Source organism: Leptidea sinapis, chromosome 18 (genome assembly GCF_905404315.1).
Source record: "Leptidea sinapis chromosome 18, ilLepSina1.1, whole genome shotgun sequence".
Classification (NCBI taxonomy): Eukaryota; Metazoa; Arthropoda; class Insecta; order Lepidoptera; family Pieridae; genus Leptidea; species Leptidea sinapis.
In genome coordinates, this window is record NC_066282.1 from 13,952,215 (window position 1) to 13,975,134 (window position 22,920).

The 22,920-nt window shown below is 37.0% G+C and overlaps 1 protein-coding gene across 4 annotated transcripts in view; it reads left to right on the forward strand.

Moving 5' to 3' along the window:
* The window catches only part of LOC126969349 (phosphatidate phosphatase LPIN3), an 83,331-nt gene that overhangs the window by 55,943 nt on the left and 4,468 nt on the right, over positions 1-22,920 (forward strand). For 3 of the 4 annotated variants that reach the window (XM_050814704.1, XM_050814703.1, XM_050814705.1), the window contains 10 exons: positions 3,805-4,178; positions 5,338-5,494; positions 7,209-7,401; positions 8,701-8,825; positions 10,706-10,917; positions 13,570-13,682; positions 15,321-15,469; positions 16,815-16,953; positions 17,360-17,575; positions 18,787-18,890. In XM_050814704.1, the coding sequence (XP_050670661.1) occupies positions 3,805-4,178; positions 5,338-5,494; positions 7,209-7,401; positions 8,701-8,825; positions 10,706-10,917; positions 13,570-13,682; positions 15,321-15,469; positions 16,815-16,953; positions 17,360-17,575; positions 18,787-18,890 (1,782 nt within the window). Of the gene's footprint in view, positions 1-3,804; positions 4,179-5,337; positions 5,495-7,208; positions 7,402-8,700; positions 8,826-10,705; positions 10,918-13,569; positions 13,683-15,320; positions 15,470-16,814; positions 16,954-17,359; positions 17,576-18,786; positions 18,891-20,195; positions 20,307-22,920 lie in introns of all 4 variants that reach the window. The other variant, XM_050814706.1, reaches the window with a different exon arrangement.

Below are 22,920 nucleotides of genomic sequence, written 5' to 3' on the forward strand. Positions count from 1 at the left end.
ACTCGGAGTGTTAAATATTATTCAATTATCGATCGTAGTTGCGTAGAAATAAATGTGTCTTTCGCTCGATTGTAATAATCCCAACAACAAGAAACTTATTTTGCTTGTAATAATTTTTTGCGCAAATTTACATATTATTATAACCACGCGCTAATGACATTACACTTGGCATTGAGTATAGACACATTGTCTTTACACGTGAATATATCCACGTGGTTATCAGTTCTATAGTATGTTTAAAAATCTAAAAGTGTTGAGTTGGTGGCAATCGTTCAATTCATTCAATATTTTCAAGATGTTTTAAGCTGTGGGAGACGGTGAAAAGTAAAACATATAATGACATACCCAATTGTTTTGATTTTTCTTTAGTGTTCATTCCGCCAATATGTGTCTTCAAAGAATTCGACACGTGTTTTTTTCAATTCGGCACGAGACTCAATATCAATGTGACTGACTCTTAACTACTAATTGTCAATGTCTCGTGCCAGAGTTTGGCGAGTCAACATCTCCTGAGCATTCCTCGTGTAGGGGCGGAACACGTGTCGAATTGTTTGAAGACAAATATTGGCGGAATTAACACAAAAGAAAACTCAAAACATTTGGATAATTATGGATTTCCGCAAAATAACGCCTACTTCAATAAATTTTCTATAATGACATAGATAGTTCTAGTATGCTACTAGCTACATAGGATTTATAATTTACTAGCGTATAAACGACCTGGCAGCCCGATGATGCGTGAACAATTTTAACTATTCAGTATAATACCCAAAATACTAAGGAGGTTAATGCTAAGCGTTCAGTAACAACGGGTCTTCCGAAATCAGGTGTTGGAAAATGCCAAAACTGCAATGCAACTCCGAATAATATGGCATGAGCGTTACATCTCACGAAAAACCAAAATAAGGCTAGTCAACCGTCTCGTTTTTTCCATCTTCAGCTATGGGGTTGAGAAATGGACACTAAAGTAGGCCGACAGAGATCGGATTGATGCCTTTGAGATGTGGTGCTGGAGGAAGATGCTTCAAATCCCTTGGACTGCATTCCGCACCAACCAATCCATCCTTAACACTCTAGGTGTAAAAACCAGACACTCATCCATCTGCCTCCATAGAATCTTATAGTTACAGACATATCGCCAGAAAAGATGGCCGCAACCTCGAACAACTGATGGTTACTGGGAAGTTAGACGGACGACGAGCCTTCTTAGAGGTCGCAGCCTTTTAAGATGGTCTGATCAAATCCGCAAATCTCTGGATACCGGACTTCATGACGCACCGCACGTAGCCATAAACAGGCAAAGATTATGAAACCATGACCCTCAGCAATCAGGAATACGACGCGAGGAGGAATACTAAGCGTGACTGACTCTTTAAGGCATTTATTTTCTCAAAAGTGATTCCTTTAGAATTCTTTTTGATGTCATTTCTAATAACTACTAGATACTACTAATAATGTCTGAACAGAGGCTGGGACTTTATTATAGAAGTGTATACATTTACCCTTAAAGCTACTATGTATCTTATGAAGCCTACTAGAATTAGTTTCAAGCAATCCCTTATTTCTAGTGTTATAATAATGAAAATCACTATTAAGAGCAAAAAGGTTTTTACTACTTGTCAGTCAAAATTCGTTACAGTTCTATTTGCTGTAATCTCCGTTAGATATGTTCTTCTCTCTCGCACGCCTCGTTTGTTTATACGCTAGTATATTGACACGAAAAGTTACTGTTGTAAATTTTTTAACTTTTATTAAGTAGGTACTTATTTTCGTTCCTTAAATTAAGTTTTTTATACATACTATCACGACTGTTTCCCACATGGATAAAACTCGGAGACAATGGACAATCGCGGAGTAATTTATTTAAATCTTTGTTTTATAAAAATGTCGTTTTATTCAAAAGAGTCATGTCCGGGTGCTTCCTTGAGAAGCCGGCAAAAAATTATGTTGCGAAGGCCAATCAATGATTTTTTACCTAACTGTATTTTATGTACTGTTGCTTTGTTAATGCAAATCAAGTTAATTCTTTATTTTTATGTTAAATTCATAGAAATAATACTATATCTTATCTTATATATAAAATTCTCGTATCCCAGTGTTTGTTACTAAACTCCTCCGAAATGGTTAAACAAATTTGTTTAAAAATTTGTGTGTATATCGGGTAGGTCTGAGAATCGGCCAACATATATTTTTCATACCCCTAAATGATATGGGTCACCCACCCCTTTGACATTTATTTTTATTTTAGTTTGATTCAGCATTAAAAAATACATACAACTTCAAATTTTCCTGTCTACGATCAACACCTATTTTTGTATCGCGATTTTAATATTATTCTATTCCATCCACAGTATACGCAAAAGCGTTGCAAGATGGCAATCGAATATAATGATTAATATCGTACGATAAATTTTATCTACGATATATTTGGTGCCCCAAACATTTTAATTATTGAATTTTTTTTTATTAATTTATATGGCAATACAACGTTTGTTGGGTCAGCTAGTTTAAATATTATAAAGATGTAGCGGATTAATATCCATTTCGTAATGTCAAAGTCAAGTACTAGACTTTTTCGGCCTTAGTGCCACGAAATGTTTATATATATAAAGATAAGCTCGTAAAATATTTAAACTTGTTGTAATCTGATGATAATGTTTGTGTAAAGAGATAATTTTATTCTCATTCCGATAGGATAAAGTCAAGTTATATTCAAATAGAAACTGCATTATTTATAATGACAATCGTATTAAGTTTAGTTTTCGGGGTGTAATGATTTTATAATAATGAAAAAGTATTCAAAACAAATGTATTGCGAAATACAAAAGAATTGTTTAAAAGCGTTTGTGTGGTAAAGGTTATAACATAAATGACTTTCTTAATGATAACACAGATTGATAATGGAGCGACCGCTTTCAGGCTATTAACTAATAATTTTTTTAATGACAATAAGAGACGAGACCACGAGGCGAACAGGACGTTCATCTGATGATAATTGATACGCCCTAACTATTACAATGCAGTGCAGCTCAGGATTCTTGAAAAACCCAAAAATTCTGAGCGGTACTACAATTGCGCGCATAAGATGTTCAGTCTCATTTGCCCAGTAACTTCTAGGGCGCCTTCTACAGCGCCCTTCAGACTTTTCGGTCATAGTTATCTTTACACATTAAATTAATTATATACGATTACTTTGTAACCATATTTTTATGAAATAATAGAAGCCCGTTGAGTCTCTTCCGCCCGTTCTTCTCAGGTCTGAGGCATACTTTTTCGAATGGGTGATAGACTTTCAATAAGCAATATCATATCTTTACATATATATATGAGTCACTACTGTTTTATCTCTACGAGTAATGGAATGGAGAAGTAGTGACTCACAAAATTGTAATAATAAGTTAGTAAAGATTAGGTTTAGTACTAACGTAATTTTTTTTAAGTCTAACTAACTAACATGATTTATGAGTCTGTAGTAATTTTTTTTTGTATTTATTATTATATATCCTATCTTCTTAGATCATTTATACGTCTAGATAGATTATGACACCTGTGAAAACATAAAAAAAAATAGTTTAGAGCTAACCTCTATTTTGAGATATTCACGCACACTAACACAAAGTGACATACAAGTATTTAGTCTGGCCTGTGTTCATCGGTTGTCTAACAGCAAAAGACTCTATCTAGACGTATAAATAATCTAAGGTTTGAGGCATATCAAATGGGTGGTAGTTTTAACTTTCAATAAGTGATATCATATCCTCTTCTGAATAAAAATATTTGAATTTAAATCAAATTGTCGCACAGGAAGGAGTCGCGTCATGGCACTCCAGTTCAGTCAGACACAGAGATGGAGCTGGCTAGGAGCGTGGCCGGGGACAAGTCCTCGCAGTCGTGGCGATGGGGGGAGCTGCCAGAACCTCCCCTGCGCCCCCAGCTCGTTAATACCCCTGACTCGCCTGCGTCTCCCCCCGAGCCCGCGTCCCCAGCCGAACCCCTCAGCTCCGATGAAGATCGGCCCGGACGACGGGGCGTCCTCAGCGGAATGTTCCGATTTATATCAACTAGAGATGCGAACGCCACTGAAGCTGTCCAAGGCGTGTACCTCGATGACTTGGACAAGGGCCAAGTAGACCCGGACATGTACTTCCCCAAACACCACGCGGAGCGATATAGAGCTGGTAAATATTAATACAAATTTAATTTGTAACCAATATTTATAAAGGATGCAGGACTGACAGACTGCATTGACGCATGGTTCGTAAATCTTGGCATGTCTTGTTCAACTCTCAGGTCGTGGCTCCATCTACAGGATCTACTTTACAGTAATTGCTAACCTGTTCAACCACAATAATTGCATTTTATAATAAGTTAATGTTATATTATTCACTTTTCAAATTTCAATTTTACAAATATTAAAGGCAGCGGATTTATATGTTTTTTTTTATTATTAATAGGCTTCACGCCTAATTCAATTGATCGAACTCTTGTTAAAACAATGCAAATGATTATTAATAATTGTAGTCTTAAAATAATAAATAATTAATTAGTAATCACCCTGCCAAGACTTTAGTGTCCAGGTGATATCTAATAATAACATCATGCTGAACGCGACACATACTTGTAGCAAATCAGGGCTGAAAAGTAATAAGGTAAGTATTTGTAAAATATAAAACGAGCGCTGGATTGACCTACTAGTCAGTATCCACCATAAACTTTAATATACGATTTTTTTATGAAAATAAGGGATGAGACGAGCAGGACGTTCAGCTGATGGTAATTGATACGCCCTGTCCATTACAATGCAATACCGCTAAGATTTCTTGAAAAATCGCTAAAATTCTGAGCGGCACTACAACTGCGCTCGTCACCTTGAGACATACCTAAGATGTTAAATCTCATTGGCCGAGTTTTTCACTAGCTACGGCGCCCTTCAGACCGAAACACAGTAATGCTTACACATTACTGCTTCACGGCAGAAATAGGCACCGTTGTGGTACACATAATCTAGCCTGCTTCCTCTGCAAAGGAGCCTCCCACTGGTGACATACAAATCACTTACACAAAGTGACATACAAATCGCGAGTGTAAAACGTAGCTTGTCACGCTCCTTCGTAGTGTCCCTCAAAATTTTTGGAGTTCTTCAAGAATCCTGAGTGGCACTGCATTGTAATGGGCAAGGCGTATCAATAACCATCAGCTGAACGTCCTGCTCGTCTCGTCACCTTTTTCATAAAAAAAAAACCTAATATAGCCGGTAACGTGTGGAAAGAGCAATGTTCGCTAAAAGAGCGATTTTATTAAGTAACTCAATATGTTTTATTTATTTGTAATATTTAGTGAGTGGCGAAGTGGGAGTGCCCTCCGGTCCCACCGAGGAGGAGTACGAGAGTGGCAACGGCCCCTCCCTGCCCCAGTCCCCCGCGTCGCCCGCCTCACCTGTCTCGCTCGAACCCCCGCACCTTGACTCCGATGACGACGAGAAACTCCTCGCCAAGTTAGTATTGCGTAATATAGTTGTAATGTTCCTCGTTTGCTTTCGAGTGAAACAACTACTATCTTTACTATGCAGCACTACACCCGGAGACACGCAACCGATAGCTCTGATTAGAACTGGCCTTCCGCTTTTTTTTTTTGCGCCCAAACAAAGGGAAAGGGCTACCCTTCGGGATAACGACGGGAGGGAGGTGGTGAATGGTCATGCATACCAACGCAGCCTAAGTCTTGCGTTGGTTATGTGGGACTCACGTGAAAACCTAGGTGCCTACCCACAAACATCACCTGCAGTTGGCTTTGGGCAGGTGCCCTCTAAGCCTTCATCGAAGGCGACCTTCTCTTGGAGAGAGAGAGGCACAAGCGGCACTCCCTGTGGAATATCCGCTGAGATAATGGCCTTCCGCTGTACTGTGCTTTCCCTAAATAGCACTCAACGTCACACAGCTAATTTCACTGTCGATGTCATGACAGTGACTGTTAACACATACTCAGTTCAGACTAGATGTCAATACACTACAGTAGTAAAAATAACTAAAGAAAATAAGTTTAAATAGAATAAATAAGTTTAAATACACTAGTTAATGAAAAATACTAATTAGCTTAACTAATTAGTAATTCGTGTGAGTCGTCTATTTAGATTTAAATTAATTTATTTAGTGAATTGTTAGTTCATCATTAGTATTTTGTTTGGTTAACGTGAGTGTTACACATTTAAATAAAACACTTTTAATGGATTAAAACGCGTGTAATTAATTGTAACTTTGTTTTTATATTAGATTTTTGCTTAAAAGTTACATTTTTTATTATTATAGACTGAGGGGTCCCCCTGAAAACGAGATCGGGAAAGGTCTTGAAATGTCGGGTTAGTCAAAATAAAAATAAATATGTAACTTTTGCGCAAAAATTTAACGTAAAAAACTAGTTCATAATTGCTTTATTAAGTTAAAAAACACATTTTGCTCGGGTAATTCAATCACACACAATGGCAAGACATCGCATTGTGTGTTATTGCAAGTGTCATACTGACAGCTTGCCATTTCATGGCGGTTGTTGTGTCGCTCACATCTATTTTTTTTATGAAAAAGGAGGACAAACGAGCGTACGGGTCACCTGGTGTTAAGTGATCACCGCCGCATACATCTTGCAATACCAGATGAGTCACAGGAGCGTTGCCGGCCTTTAAGGAAGGTGTACGTGCTTATTTTTAAGGTACCCATGTCGTATCGTCCCGAAAACACGCACAAGGAAGTTTATTCTACAGCTTTGTAGATCGTGGTAGAAAGCTCCTCGAAAACCGCACTGTGGAGGATCGCAACGCATTCAGATGGCGGGGATGATATCCACACTTGTCGGAACACTCCCATCTATAGCGTTGTTTCACTCGAAAATTGTTTGAGAACAGGCATCGCAACTGATGACGTATTTAAATAAAACACTTTTAAAGGATTAAAACGCGTGTAATTGTAACGGTTTTACATTAGATGTTTGCGTAAAAGTTACATTTTTATTTTAGTTAACCCGACGTTTCAAGACCTTTCCAGGTCTCGTTTTCAGGGGGACTCTGAGTTTTCTGGGATTCGTGTTAATCAAAGAAAATACTGTGATGACGTATTCTTCAGGCCAATCTCGGGAGCCAGCTATCACGGGAAGAGAATACCCAGTTGGAGTATATTGTTAGAGCAGGGATGAAGGAATGTAATTGTGTGGTGTGGCAGGGGCGAGGTGGAGGTGTACTGCCGCGAGGGCGCCGTGTCCCGCGCGCTGAGCTACGAGGAGTTCTGCCGGGCCGGCGCGAGTCTGGCACACGACGGGCGCCTCGAGGTGCGGCTGGGCGAGCGACAGCTGCCGTGGAGGAGCGCCGGCCCGCTGCTACTGTCGCTGCTGGCCTACAGGCGGCCGCTGCCCGCGGTACGGGCCCACGCCATAGGTTCTCAACGTGGGCGATGACGCCCCCTTGTGGGCGTTTGAGACTTTCGGGGGGGGCAGTAGAACACCCAGATGGGGCGTGCGTAGATTAAAAAATATAGTCTAAAAAGGCAAAAAGTACACGAAAATACTCTAGAAAAAAACATATTCTCAAAGTGGCCGGTGAGCAAAATAAGACAGGGGCGTGCATTAGTTTTCTTGCAAGAAAGACACTGTAGATGTAACTAGTCGTAGTTGCGCTTTAGTCGGACAGTACTACATAAGTATGAAACGCTGCTTGCTTCGTAGATGTAATCTGTAGAATACCTGCCGTAAGTAGTACATTAACTTTAACACTAGTGCTATATTTATTTGTTTTAGTTCATAAGAAGGTAGGCATTACCTAATTGCCTATATGATATGCACGCCCCTGTCCATAGGATAAGCGAAGTTACCGACGTAGTTCAAATGATTGCGAAACTGAAGTGGCATTGGGCACGGCACATAGTTCGATGGACATAGATGGCCGCTGGGGCAGGAAAATCCTCAAATAGCGACCACGTACCGGAAGACGCAGTGTTGGTAAGCCACCCACAAGATGGACCGACGATCTGGTCAAGATCGCCGGAATACGTTGGATGAGGGCAGCGCAGGACCGATCGCCGTGGAAATCTTTGTAGTAGGCCTTTATCCAGCAGTGGACGTCTTCCGACTGATAGTGATGATGATGATGAAGCCCACATTTCGCCGGCTATATTTCTAGTTGCAGCATAATGAAGGGCTAGCACACTGCCGTATAGCGGGGCAATTCTACATTCTAAGCAGCTCTGTAGATCCGTGACCCCGTTATTGGAGAACAATACTTATTTCTTACATAAAAACACTATCATATTTCGTGTCATCGGAGTTCTCCCGCCGCGGCCCCGCTCTCGTCTCTCGCTTCGACACATTGCTCGTGCGACACAAGCACATCAAACCTATAACTATGTATGAAATTACAAACTTTGGCTGACACTGTAAATAAGTTGATTATTCAGTTCTAAAAGAATACGCAATTATTTTTTACTTTTTAGTGCATACCTATTATATTGTTTTGGAATATTTATTTGTGAATTAGGTTGTTTTTATTTGTTAAAATTTTTTTAAATCACACATTTCACATTTATTACTAAAAAAAAAGCGGAAATCCACGTGTACATAGTCGTCGGCACAAGCTAGTTAATATTAAAATAATAATAATTGTACACTATTTAGTTCTTGTTATATTACGGTCTCCAATTAATGACTATTTGTACTCCACAGAGGGTGCTGGAAGCACTTGAGAAAGGCGAAAAGGATATTGCAGAATCACAGCAAAGTGTTGACGCGGCAAAGCCAAGATCGTACTCCTGGTGGAGTTGGAGGCGATCCACTACTGACCCAAAAAGGTTGGTATCATCTGGTAACATTTGCGCCCTTTAGTCATTAAATATCTTGGCACGCCACGATATGCTCGCTTAAATGTCTTGTGGTGAGGGAAGGGTCGTTCCCTTCCATGCACGCGGTGCGACCAGTCACCGATTCTGACATCGAGTACTCTGATTTTTAGTAATAGAAGGATTATTATTGCAATTTGGAGCAAAAGCTTTTTGATTGTACTTTGGACCTTCCGAAGGAATTCAATCTCAAATATCATCGTTACCATCAGGTGGAAGCTTGGTGCTCATACATATCTGAGGTTCTCAAGGATCTTGACTGTTGCCTCTCAATATATTCTTAATAATGTTATGTATGTACATAACACATAAGTGATTTTGCTAGAAACTGTTATAACCATAATGTTAACAACAGGAAAAAACATAAACTTATAATGCCTACTACTAGGCTAAGTCGAGTTAGTAAGTCTTTTGTATATGCTTTTAAAAAAGGATCCCAAAAAATGTTCAAAACAAATGTATTACGAAATTCAAAAGAATTTAAAAAAAAACGTTTAGAAGGTAAAGGTTAGCATAACATAAATTACATTCTTAATGATACCACAGATTGGGAATGAAGGGACCGCCCTCAGGCTATTAAATAATAAATTATATTGTACGATTTTACATTGTTACCATATTTTTATAAAAAAAAAAAGAAGTCCGCTGAGTTTCTTGTGCCCGTTCTTCTCAGGTCTGAGGCATACTTTTCCGAATAGATGGTAGTTTTTGACTTTCAATAAGTGATATTAAGTCCTATCTTGAATTTGAATTTCAACTTATAATTGATTCATAAAAAATCCCTGATTTTTCTCACCAGTCTTTGAAACATTGTCAACCAATTTTTATCTAGATACTTTGTCGCAACTAAAACAATGACCATTATTCATTACATAAGTGACCCAAGTGATAGTTTATCATTAACTCACGTTATTTTATCATTTCCGTCATATTAAAGTCATACGATATTATCTACTGTTATTATTCTCATATCTACGTGTTTATTGCATATTTTTCGCTAAACTCCTACAAGGACGCAAATCACTGATAGCCTTTTTAGATTTGTCACAATTTTATAATTTGTTAGCCAATTACTGGGTATCTTGTTATTATTTCACCCTGTGTTTCCCCGGGGCATAAATGGTATAGGAAAGTCCCAGGCCCAAGGGTGTCGTATGAGGCGACAAAGGGCTTTTATCAGTGGGCGCTTAGTCGGCATCCTTTACACAGGATAACATATTTAATTCGTTTTTATTCCTGAAAAAATGTTAAGTAAATTGAAATAGCCGTACGCCGAAATCTAAGTTCTCACTCACCACACACACACACACACACACAATTAATAGTAAATTGTAAAATTTGGTTTTCAATCATTTCTGTTTATTTCTATATTGTTTACTAAATAAAATGTATCTGCTAATGAAGTTGCGAGATATTCCCAATACAAGTGTCCTAAGACAACATACTGGGAGTCTCAACCACTAAAAAAATGTATATGTAATCTTTGAAATAAACGAAATTTATTTATTTATTTATTTAAAGTTGGTAAAGGCGCAGTTGCCAGCTCGCTTTAAATAATATTTGTTGACGTTCTGCACCTTAATTAAATTAGTTCAAAACAATTTGTTATTTTTAAAGTGATATCCTTCACTTCTGGGTTTAATTATATACAAATTAAATTTGTAACAAAAATTTACTTTTTTAAATTTAGAAAGTAGACATACCAATATTTACGGACCATGCGTCACTCGAACGTTTGGCTCAGTTGGTCGTGAAGAGCGCTCGGACGGAACCAGAGAGGATCCGGGTTCATATTGGTTGGTTAATTTATATAAATTTGTTAATTTCCCCAGACCTGACCCATCTCCGCCAAAAGGTGCACTGGAGCACGGTACGATAACTGAGATGCGTACAGAGCCTGTTTCCCGCGACGTTGCCGATGTTCCCACCATAGACAAGGTTGATGGCAAGACAGAAGTGACAGAAGAAATGAGTCTCGGAGACATTATGGAGCCTATTCGCGTCCACGAACTGCCGCACGACCCCCACGGGTTTGACCTACCAGGTATTTTATTAGACTAGACCACATCTGCGCGCTAATCACTCTCGAGAGGCTTTTTTATAACGGAGATCAGCTACATGACTAACATCATTTATTTTAAACGGATATAGTCCCGTTTTGCCAGAGTTGATACCGACTAGTTTTCGACTATTCGGAGTCCTTTCATCAGGGATTAATGATGATTTATAGTGGACATTGTGAGTACATTTTGTGCACCCGTGAACTTATGTGAACTATTTGCTATTGCTCATTTTATTCGGCTACTGCGAAGATGCGTGGTTAGACTAAACCACAGATAGGTAGCTGTATCGCGGTTAAACATTGACACACTTATGTATGTCAATACATTATCTTATTTTAATTGTATTCCAAATGGCGTTCAAAACAACTAATCATTAAAACTGCTCAACCGTTATATTTTTTCCATTTACAACCACTTCGGAAAAAGTTGAGCTTTAATAAGAATAAGTGACAAGAAACTCGTTACCATTCTTTTAAATCAACATTTACAGATGTAGGTATATACTAGCTGACCCGCCCTATAAATTACTTTAAAAAAATTCAATAAAAAATTGGGGTATGAAAAATAGATGTTGGCTGATTCTCAGACCTACGTTTTTTATCTAATTTTTATACAAATCTGTTCTGCCGTTTCGGAGGAGTCTGGTAACATACACCGCCACACGAGAATTTTATATATTAGATCTGTTATTTTGTAAAAAAATTAATTTGTGTTTCATCGCGGAACTACTTCAGTGAAATATCCAATTTAAACTTTTTATTAAAAAAAATGTAACAGCTTCAGCCCTATTTCTCGTATAATTGAGGTAAGAGCCCTCTGTGACTGATAAACATTTTATCATAAGCTTATAAATAGAGTATCGTTTGACCCCTTGTGAACTCGGGAACCGTGGTAAAAGTACCTACAAGTGATCGCCCTATGGTCGGATATCATATTATAATATAGCACTAGAGATCATAATTGCTTCTGGTTTTAGTGGAATTACTATAATAGTATTTTATGCAACAGTTGTATAACAAGGGTCATACAACACGAATGGTGTGGGCAATGAATGACGCCACGAGCGCATTTTGACCAAGTTATACAACGTGTCGCATACAATAATTATTCTACGATTAAGTAATTTTAAATTGAACAAACAAATACTACAAGTTACATCAAGTACATTAAGTTAAAGTACGATCACTTTTTTAGGCCATAGACTGACAGAACTGAAAATATATAATGTTATAGCTGTTGCAAAAAGTAATTTACTCGGCGGCAATGGTCTGATTTCAGACCTCTAGTATAATATTGTCTGTAAGAAAGTCATCTAATAAGTAATTAAAGTTAATACTGCAATGATATTTATGTAGTTACTTTGTATCCTCACAAAAAATGAAAATTATCGAAAAAAGGGTTTAGTTCCTGGTCAGTGACACAAGGCAATGTGAAAAGAATGGCGTGATTAAAACGATAACAAATAAAAAGACTTCTTCTTCGTCGGATTACTCTTGACAGAGCAGTCGTGGTCACGTCGAACGACGAACGATTCTACGCCAGTTATCCCTGGCTGTTGCTTCTCTAACACATGTGTTGAGGGGAGTAAGAAGACATAGGTACTTAAAACGTACGTACCTACAAAATACGTCTAAAGAAGGACGCTTTGAGTCACGTAATTGCTGTTAATTATTAATTAATTAATTATGTATGTATTGTTAATTAATTCACTGCATATGTTGCACAAATTGGTTTTAGCTTTCTGTTTTCGCCGTCCACTTTTTAACCCACATACACCTGATAAAGGCCGAACAACTTAGTATCACAGTATTTTCGTAAATCCACAGGAGCCAGTGACGATTGATTGCGATATGTTGCGGTTTTTATATCTGGACAACTACGGTATACTGTGATAATTTCCTGACCAATGAGCTTTCCGTATGTGGTTCCCCTGCTCACCCCAATTGGTTGACGGAATTGTTTGCATTGCGAATATATAGGTATTTGGAGTCTACTGGGTTATAAGTTCGAGGGTTTTTTGTATTGTATTTGCCTATTTATATATGTATACTAGCTCACCCAGCAAACATTGTATTGCCGATATTAAAATCGCGATACAAAAGTAACTGTTGATCGTAGATGGGTGAAAATTTGAAGTTGTATGTATTTTTTAATGCTGACTTATAATCAAACAAATTTGAAAAAAATGTCAAAAAAATTAAAAAAAAAATCGTGTGGACCACCCTTAACATCTGATCTTCGTGGTTGTCCATTTTTGTGCGCATTTAACCCGACAGCTAGTAAAACACAATCTTACAATCACATGCTATCATTATTAGCAACAAACGTTACAATCGTAATAGTAGGTATACTTCAAAAAGCCTTATGATTATGTAATTAGAGCGTGGTGTTCCCGGCATGTGCGTGCGACACAACCGCCTCGCTTGATAGTTCTTCCCTGACTGACTGCTCGGCGTTCGCCGGGCGCCCGCTCTCGTCCGCACTTGCACTGCATGCCGATTATACCCGAGCTAAGACGAATACCGAATCATCTTCGCACTCGTCTCTTCTGCTCGACGTTCTTGACTACGACATATAGATTATTTTATTTTGTACCACCATAAACTTTAATAGAATTGTATTTCTTGGAACAGGTGAGCGGCACGATCAGAGCTCGTCGGACTCGGACCAGGACTCGCAGCAAAATGGCAACTCCCGGCGACATTCCACGTTTCGGAAAACACTTCGACTGACATCAGAACAAATAGTAAATATTACCATTAACCACCTAATTCCTTCAGAATATACCATCTCAAGGAATATATCTGCACTGTAAGACAAGTTTACATTTTTATCCAGGGGCGTGCATACTATATAGGCAATTAAGCAGTGCCTACCTCGTTAAGAACCTACATAAATATAGAACTACCCAACTATTCATAATGGTCCGCTAACTTTAAACAGCCGCTAAGAAGTGTTTTTTCTCATTCTGACTTAGGTCAATAGAAGAAGACAGAGTGAGAATTAGCAATGCTTTAAGTTAGCAGACTATTATGAATAAGGGGGCTAGTGTTGAAAGTTGTTTTTGTTTAATTTGGTTTGCAATAGCTAAATTTCGAACTATTATATTATTACTACCTAGAATGACACAAACTAAAATTGGTATTAGGTTGACCAAATGGTCCGGAAACACACACAACTTCTCAATTTGTTATGTTTTTAAAGTGATAACCCTCACTTCTGGGATTAATACACAAATAAAATTTGAAAACAAAATTTTATGAACGACGCGGGACTCGAACCCACGACCTCTCGCGTTTTTGCGAGCCAACCGTTCGAGTTACGTATCGTCATAAAATCTTGTATGCTTTGTTCCACTCTCAAGCGCGAGGCACGGAACGCGAGAGGTTGTGGGTTTGAATCCAGCATCGTTCATAAATTTTTGTTTTCAAATTTTATTTGTGTACAAACAACTTCAATATTTAGACCTCAAAACCTGTTGGATTAAAGCACAACTATGAGTTATGGTTATATCTACAGTACGGGTGCCTACCTTGCTAGAAAACCAATATACGCCCCTGTTTATATCATTCATAATTTTCTATAAAGTAGACAAAGTAGTAAAAGCACATGATTGTAATAGTAGCGAAAGGTCTGTACGTGCGAGCAAGCGCGCACTATTGGCAATACCGTTCCCTCTTATAAAATCAGAAAACCGACTGCCATGATTAAACGTTGAGAATATTTGCCAGTTTTATTATTTTTATTAATTCAAAGATAAGATACTTTATAACAGAGTACGTACTGATAAACAATGACGCCTTTTTCGATTTAGATTATATTAACCTTTACACGTGTCAATTACGATCACAAGGCCGTCTCTAGTGTCCTGTTGCCTCAGTACGGTTCGCAGTTTCATTACCGTTATGTATATTTTCGTGCAATCACTGTTTTTTTTTGAAGTTTTCATTGTTACATTTTGACTTTTGTTAAATAATAAGTACTAAGTAATAAGTACCTATAAGAAAAGTAAATAAAATAGTTTTTTACTTAATCTAGATTCATAAATTGATTTATCATCATTATAATAATAATAATCAGTACCACAACACAGCATCTTTTTTTAATTTTTTTATGAAAATGGGACGAGACTAGCAGGACGTTCAGCTGAGGGTAGGAACGCCCTGCCCATTGCAATGCACGGCATTGCCACTCAGGATTATTGAAAACGAAAAAATTCTGAGCACCTTTAGTACTTACATCAATCTATAATACATAAATCGTTGTTTAAATATTAATAATAATATCCTAGTGATGCTTGTTTTGCAAAACGACGTTGTGACGTCATCGAATTCAAGTCCAGAGATAATGTAACCGGATAGTAATGTCACTAATTTGTTTGTAGAAAAACCTAAACCTGCGCGAAGGCATCAATGAGATGGTCTTCAGTGTGACGACGGCCTACCAGGGCACCACACGCTGCAAGTGCAACGTGTTCCGCTGGCGGTACGACGACAAGATCGTCATTTCCGACATTGACGGGACCATCACCAAGTAAGTGCCTCGCTCGCTGTCTGTTTTTTTTGACACTCCGAAATTTTCAATAGCATATATTGACAATTATAATTACATATAGAAAAATCCCGTGGTATAAGAAAATTAACAAAAACACAACCGACTTCAAAAACACTACACACAAATCTTATTCTAGTTACGATAATTGTTATTTTTGGAATCGGTGCTTGCTGCCGCTGCCCCGCTCTCGCCTTCTCACATTGCGCGTGCGACACAAGCACATCTCACCTATAACTATGTATGTAGTAACAAACCTATCTTGGATGACACCGACTCAAAAAATAATAATCGTAGCTAGAAGCACCAGCTTTCATATTGAAATCGGTTCTCCCAGTGGAAAGTTCTGAGGTAACTAACATAAAAAAACAACGAATTGAGAACCACCTCCTTATTTGAAATCGGTTAAAAACAAAACCGAAATGTAGAACATGCCACATATTATACCATAATAAGATTTGACTACTATATTTATACTTTCTCCAGATGTTTAAAATATTCTTGTTCAATAAGAAGCAATGTAAAATATTTATTCGGTTCAGGTTACGTATGTCGAATTTAGAACTCGATTTGGACAGTGGCAGTTGACACTCGACTATAGAAAAAGTGTGCTTATATTGTCTTCAAGCACACTTTTGCTGTTCCGCTATAACACTGAAAATGATATGTCCTTAAATGTGTACCTATAGAACGTCATTGACAGCATTTTATAGTAGCTATATGCACTGTAGTAACACTGAAACGTACTTACGTAAATATTGACACACTTTTACACAAACTATCTTCCGCCAAACTAGGCATAGCCTGTTCTATGGACAATATTTTATTTTATACAATATACTTAAACATACGTATGAACTTTCATGACCTAGAAACAAACATCCATAGTCATCATATAAATGTTTTCAACTACCGGAACCAGGGACCTCTAACTCAGTGGGCAGGGTCACTAACTACTGGGTTATGTAGGTCGTCATGGCTGTAGGCATTTTACGTTTGCAGCATTTGACAAAATATTTATAGACTTTATGCAAAATGACGCAATAAAAAACTTTTTACGTTTCGAAGAAGTCGAAAAGAATAGGAAATCAGTAAAAAAGAATAATAATAACGAGCGCAATTGTAGTGCCGCTCAGAATTTTGGGGTTTTTCAAGAACCCTGAGCGGCACTGCATTGTAATGGGTAGGCCGTATCAATTACCATCAGCTGAACGTCCTGCTCGTCTCGTCCCTTATTTTCATAAAAATAAAAATGAATTATTATTATAGATGTTCTGTATTATAACATTAGATATTAGATACAGCTAATCACATGTTTTGGCTTCAGATCTGATGTGCTGGGCCACATATTTCCACTGGTGGGCAAGGATTGGGCGCAGTCCGGAGTCGCGCAGCTGTTCACAAAGATAAAGAACAATGGCTACAAGTTGTTGTACCTGTCAGCGAGGGCTATCGGCCAAGCTGGGGTAACATGATTCCTTACTAATTTACTTTAATTCAATATTGGTTCACAAATTTTGTCTTACACGTATAACCAAAAGGTGGTTTCCCATGACATCATCATCAGCCGGAAAACGTCCACTGCTGGACAAAGGCTTCCCCCAAAGATTTCCATGACGATCGGTCCTGCGCTGCCCTCATCCAACGTATTCCGTCTATCTTGACCAGATCGTCGATCTTGTGGGGGGCCTACCAACACTGGGTCTTACGGTACGTGGTTGCCATTCGATGACTTTACTGTCCCAACGGCCATCCGTCCTTAAGCAAAATGACCTGATAAAATTTTTCGCTAATCATTACCGAAAAATCATTATTTAACCATAAAAAATAAATCAGACACATTACTTTACTTGACCTTTCATAACCTAATAGGTGACCCGCGAATACCTGCGCTCAATAAAGCAGGGGGAAGTGTGTCTGCCGGACGGACCACTGCTCTTGAACCCAACCTCGCTACTGCGCGCCTTCCATCGAGAGGTCATCGAAAAAAAGCCGGAGGAGTTCAAAATCCAATGCCTGGCTGATATCAAAGCTCTGTTCCCCACTGGCTCTACTCCGTTCTACGCGGGATATGGTAACAGAGTTAACGTAAGTACAAAAAATACAATAGATTTTATTTCGCACTTTACATGTACACAGTAACATTTTATGCTGACCCTACACTAGGTGTTGCCGGTCTCGTGGGGGAAATAGTAATATTAACAGAAAATAAAAATATACAAACGACTAGTGATTAGCCGCTATTACCAAAACGTAACAAATAAAGAAATAAACTAAAAGTAATAACTACACTAACGCAATTAAAACTTAATTAAGTAACTGTATTTTGTTAATATACATTTACACAGCGTTATCTCAATTTTGCCAAATACCAAAATTAGCTGGTTGCAATCAAAGCAAAAAAGTAATTACAGTATGTATTGAAAAAAGTTCTTAAGAACTTTCTCATATTGATGTTCTGATTATAACCCCTTATTTTAAGGAGTTTAATTATAATTAATAATTGATTTGTTAATTAAAATATCCCTTACTTCTGGGACTAATTATGCAAATTAAATTTGTAACCAAAAGTTATGAACTCTCGGGTTCCGTCCGAGCGCTCTTACCAACTGAGCCAAACGTCCGAGTATGGTCCGTATGGTTCGTAAATCTTGGTATGTCTTGTTCAACTCTCAGGTTGTGGCTCCATCTACAGGATCTACTTTAAAGTCGAAATCCTGCTCAACCCAATAAACATGTTCTATGTCTGTTTCACCAGCAATATAAGAGATCGAGATGATGGTGGGACATAATCTGAATGAGCTTGTGGTGTGACAACCCACAATTCCCGTTTTTTTCTACAGAAATTAAGATACCTATTAATATCCTGTATATACATATAAAATAATAAATGTCGGACACACAATCACGCTCAAAAAGTGTCCGAATCAAAACTCTGCCTACGCGTCTATAAGGCAGAGTTTTCGTTCATAGAATTTGAACATTACTGCCACGAAATAAGGTGTTAATTTAAATGAATGTTTTCATTTTATCTGTATAAGTTAATTTTAGATTTCGTTCATAGACTTTGAACATTACTGGCATGAAATAAGGTATTAATTTGAATGAATGTTTTAACGTTATCTCTGTTAAAGTCAACGCCACTCGGACATTTTTTCGATCGTTTACTAGGAGATTGAATTGTTTATAGTACTTCAATAGTTTAAAACATGCTATAAAAAACTGAATACACAATAAGAAGAGAGAGGCAAGAGACCAGAACTAGCAAGTGTTAAATAAAGTTTTTAATACAATTTCAGGATGTATGGGCATACCAAGCTGTGGGCATTCCCATAGTGAGGATATTCACAATTAACTACAAAGGCGAACTGAAGCACGAGCTCACGCAGACATTCCAATCTACGTAAGTGTTATATTTGCCAATGACGTAAGCAGTTTACTGGCATTATGCAACGAATCATCACAGTAGTATAGTATATAGTAGGAATGCACAGTGCTTTGACATTATTTTGATTTATGCTTTTGCGTTCAGCTCTAAAATACCGCTCGAATAATGTGGCATCGCGCCCTTAAGATAATTTATACGTCGAGATAGAGCCTTATGCTGCTAGATGAAAACAGACCAGATTTATTACTTTAGTGTCCTAAAGCTACGTCTTACATACTTACACTTGTGTAAGTGTGCGTGCATTGCTCAACTGGTTACTTAACTGTCAACGTCATTGTTTTTGACGTTTTCACAGCTGCCACAGTCAATCTTGACGTATAAATGATCAATGTCGCGCCCATTTATCTTAAAATATTTTTCTCTTTAACACTATACAGATAGTAAGTGTATATTCTGGAAAAAATTGTGAAGATTTACATGATTAAGCCCTATTTAAACTTACTATCAAATGAATTACCTTATGTAATAAAATCTAGTATTTTATTAATTTCCCGGTGTAACCCAGTTTTTTTTCTTTTAAAATATTAGGACACGTTTGTAGTCTTACTTGTAGTATTTGCTTTTTTTTTAATATTCAGTTTGTGTCTGAAGACAGATTGACTCAATTTTGAGATTGAAATATCGTATGTATACTGTAAATATGTATGTACTACAACTGCAAGAGTCGATTTGAAATTGAAGATGATTTTTATAAAAGGCATTTATTTTCTCAAAATTGATTCCTTTAGAATTCCTTTCGATGTCATTTCTATTACTACTACTATAAATAATACTATAATATAATAAATAATACTATAATATTTAAAAAATGTACACTGTTACTACCAGAAAAGTTTTGCTTTTTATTCGTTTTGTATAATTTTATTCTAACCGAAGCTTTTAATACGCAAATATACAATTATTAATTTTGTTTGGATCTATTAAAGACCCCATCACAGTCCAGTACATTTAGGTTTTATAAACATTCATGCTGGAAAATTTACTAAAGATCAAAGAAAGTTTCGCATGCGTCAGCATTATAGAGACTTTAAGAAAATTTAAAATAATATAATATCCACATATAAGTATTTAATTATATTGCTTAAATTTCCTTTCCATATTATATTAAATGTTTGTATTAAATCAATTGTAATAAATTGACCAAAATACAATGTTGCTAACGCCTGGTTTTGGGTACACTAATGAACACCGGACATGACGTTGTTCTCTGTCTACGCTAACTGTGAACATTGTCCAACTAAATGAATGTTTTTATTTCAGCTACCACGTGCAAAGTGACATGGTCGATGATTTCTTCCCGCCAATGAATAGTGATAGTGTTAGCTAGCGCGTTTTGTAGATAATAAATGGAATTAGAGAGACGCCACTATGGTAAGCCGGGCGGCATGTTGCGTAGGTTCTTGTTGCTTACGGAACGCGCAATCCATCACGTTAATCTCTCATTCAACTAACATTTCCGATAGTCCAATTTGAGTGCCTGTTATACTCGGTTCAGTTAGCTAAAATATATATTTAACTCGGTTTTTTTGGTGAGTCGTTCATAATTAATATCTTCTTGCTTATTATGCCGACAGTACTGACTTAAACACTCGTATAAATATATAAAACGTAGGTATATATTTTTTATTTACCCCATGCTTTAAATCCTCTATTAAAGATTCTAAAACAGTTAGCTTAATGCCAACATTAAAACACCCAATGTCCTAATAACCATTACATCATCCAAACGGGAGTTGTAATGAAATTCAGTGCAACATTACAACACTCGTTTGGATGATGTAATGGTTACTAGGGCTGGCTTTTTTAATGTTAGCAGTAAGCTAATTGTTTCAGAATCTTTTGTAGAGTATTCATATTATGGGTGTAGATAAAGTCTTGTACGCAACTGTTGATAATTTGATATTAAAACTCTCATGTGATACAATTATCTGATAAACCCACGTGTTTTAATACCCCTTATTACACAACAGTTGCATAAATAACTAATATTACACCTCCGAATATGTGTGTATGGATTCGACAGCCGGTTCAAAAGTGCGTTATTTATTTATTACGTACAATAAAGCGGGCGGATTTTGTATTAAAGTTAATTTCTAACGCGTTCTTTCTTTGTTTGGATATCGAATATTGTGGCGGTAAACATTAATAGCTTGTTACATTGTAAATAGAAACTATATATCAGTATTAGTCTTTTTTTTAAAGGCTGTCGAAACGTCTTCAAATACCTGTCAATTTATAATAATTTGCAGCCTAGCGATATTCTCTAAAAAAGGGATTCACTCGATTGTATGAAACGTGCAGTCGACGGAAACAGATGACGGCTATAATCTTGTAAATAAGGAGATAACCGAAATCCACCACGTTTTAAGCAACTGTTCCATTTCAGACTTAGCCGGATTATACTTCGTGGCCAATCGCGATACTGTAATTACTACTATTAATGACTGCACGTTTCATACTAAACTAAATTGCAATTTTTACTTAGGCAGTCCGCCTGTTTTTACATACTACTTACATCCTCTTTGTTATTTGTTTATATATATAGCATACAGCACTCTAATAATTCACTCGGAACAAAGTGCGATTTCTTTACCCGGGTGTAATTGAGGCCCTCGACTCGTGACTGCGAATTGCACGTACGGTTTTATTACGTAAATATACGTACAGTACTATTGTTGTTTACTTCATAATATGTATGATGCGTTAAATTAAATATGAAAATAAGACGACGGCGTCTTATATGTTGTGGCCATCCTCATTTCAAACACTTTTTTTCTATTTAAATAAAATACTTTGCAAAGGATTAAAACGCGTATAATTATAACTATTTTTGCGTAATTGTTTAAGTTATATGATTATTTTATTTAAACCTAAGTTCCGTAACCTTTTCAGAGCACGTTTTCAATGGGACTAAAATATATAAAATAATAATAAAAAATATAACTTTTACGCAAAAAACTTTTGTAATAATACATTTACCTACAATTACACGCGTTTTAGTCCTTTAGAAAAGTATTTTTTTTTCTATTTTCAAACTTCTCGTAACATAAATGGATGGAATCAATTCGTTTCATAGTAAAATTGTTTTGTGTTATAAATAATAGGCATATATAGTATTAGGATTTAATTTTTAATTACCGGCAGCAAATTGGACTGATTTCTAATAATATTCTTTTTAATACAAATCAACTGAATCATCGACATGTCATTGTCTCGTGTTTTCTTGGTGGTTGTGTGTACAGGGGGCTAACCTTACATATAATTATGTTGATTAATTATAAAATACTCTATGTACATTGTTTTTGTTATCGTTGTATATCATTCATGTTCTGATAGGAATTTATGTCTTCTGTCTGAATTACGAACATGTTTTTATTAATCAACGCCTTATTAATTGACAGCTAATAAGACGTCAAGCTTTATTTATTTTTGGCAATAAGGGACGAGACGAGCAGGACGTTCAGCTGATGAGTATTGAAACGCCTTGCCTATTAAAATGCAGTGCCGCTCAGGGTTGTAGAAAAACCCAAAAATTCTGAGCGGCTCAATATTTGCGCTCGTCACCTTGAGACATAAGATATTAAGTCTCATTTGCCCAGTAATTTCACTAGCTACGGCGCCCTATATACCACTATAGCCTACAAACCACTCTTCGTAAGCGAATAACAGGAACGGGGGTCAATGTCCGAAATTCTTTCAATTCGACGACTGTACACATTTTAATGTTTTTGCTTTATTTGGTTGGCCTTTACACTTTTCTTTATGTGCTATTATGTTCTACACAGTGTTCATTTTATTTAGGAGGTAATATTAGCTAAGAACTTTATCATTACTTAAATATTTGTGTTGCGCTAACGTAGTCGGGACAATAACTCATGAACATCTGTTCAACTCTCAGCATACAAGATTTTATAACGATATGTCACTCGAACGTTTAGCTCAGTTGGTTAGAGCACCGGCACGGAACGCCGGAGGTCGTCGGTTC